General features: G+C 51.9%; 1 protein-coding gene across 1 annotated transcript in view; it reads left to right on the top strand.

Moving 5' to 3' along the window:
- Positions 1-642: 642 nt before the first annotated feature.
- Positions 643-1132, top strand: part of NBEAL2 (neurobeachin-like 2) — a gene marked incomplete at its 5' end in the record, with an annotated part of 22232 nt that continues 21742 nt past the window's right edge. The window contains 2 exons of the mRNA XM_009888679.1: positions 643-928; positions 1000-1106. Coding sequence (XP_009886981.1) covers positions 643-928; positions 1000-1106 — 393 coding nt within the window. The remainder of the gene's footprint in view (positions 929-999; positions 1107-1132) is intronic.

The raw sequence follows: 1132 nt of genomic DNA, 5'->3' as shown, positions 1-1132 counted from the left end.
GCGCACGGAAACGCGCCAGCTCCGCCTTATCCATCTTTTTGGTGCCATCCTCTCCGGATCCAAGGTAGAGTCGGGATGGGGAAGGACTCGGGATCATCCCCCCCACCACCGCCAAGTCCTAAACCCCCAAAGTTTTATTTATCCCAAGTCAGAGAAAAACTCCAATTGAAACCTTTAATTTTTATTTTTTTTTCCAAAAAGCCTTTTAAAATCACATGCAAAATTCCAGCCCTAAATTCGGTGGGTTTTACCTTAAAAAAAAAAATATAATAATAATAATAATAATAATAATAATAATAATAAAATTAAAGAGCGGGTTGAGTTGATGCTGCCTCGTTCATCACCGGTTCAGCTCCGGGATGGCTGATGAGAACTTCTTGGCTGAATAAATTTGAGCCAGAAATAGGTTTTAATTAACCCAATGCTTTTTAAAAAAAAAAAAATAAAAAAAAAAAATCAGGCTTTAATTAATAGCTGCGAAATTCGCTTTAAATGAATTTGCATGCAGCCAGGAGCGGGGATGGGTAAAACCCGCAGCGCCGCAGCCGCCGGGCTCGACGTTAATAGCTTAAATAAAGGATTTTTATATCGCGATAGGCGACATAAAAGCCTCTCTCCCCCACCCTCCCTCATCCCCCGCAGCCCAACGCGCTGCGGGCCATCACGCCGGCGGCGGTGGAGGTGCTTCTGGGGGTGCTGCGGCGAGGAGGTGGGGGGACCCCTCCGGTCCCCGGCTTGCTGGAGTTGGCGTTACGCTGCGTGGTGGCCGTGGTCCACGTGCTGCACGGTGGCAGTCCCGGCGCCGGCCCCGTGCCGTTGCGCGTCCTCCTGGATGGATATTTCAGGGTGCTCAATTCAGACCTGCCCGTGGCTTCCTTGGCGCCGGAGGCGGCCGGTGGCCTCATCGCTCTTCGTGTCCTCATGCTGGGTAGGTGGTTGGGGACGGGGATGGGGATGGGGACGTGGGATGGGTGCTGAGCCATTTCCGCCTCGCTGTAGATGCCATCCCGGCCATGCTGAGCTGTGAGGACCGGCCAGTCCTCCAAGCCATCTTTCTCAGCAACAATTGCTTCGAGCACATCATCCGGCTCCTTCAAAACAGCAAGGTACTGGGGTGGCCATGTTGGTGTCC

This window comes from Charadrius vociferus, unplaced genomic scaffold (assembly GCF_000708025.1).
Source record: "Charadrius vociferus isolate BGI_N301 unplaced genomic scaffold, ASM70802v2 scaffold277, whole genome shotgun sequence".
Taxonomy (NCBI): domain Eukaryota; kingdom Metazoa; phylum Chordata; class Aves; order Charadriiformes; family Charadriidae; genus Charadrius; species Charadrius vociferus.
This window is presented reverse-complemented; position numbering and strand designations above follow the sequence as displayed.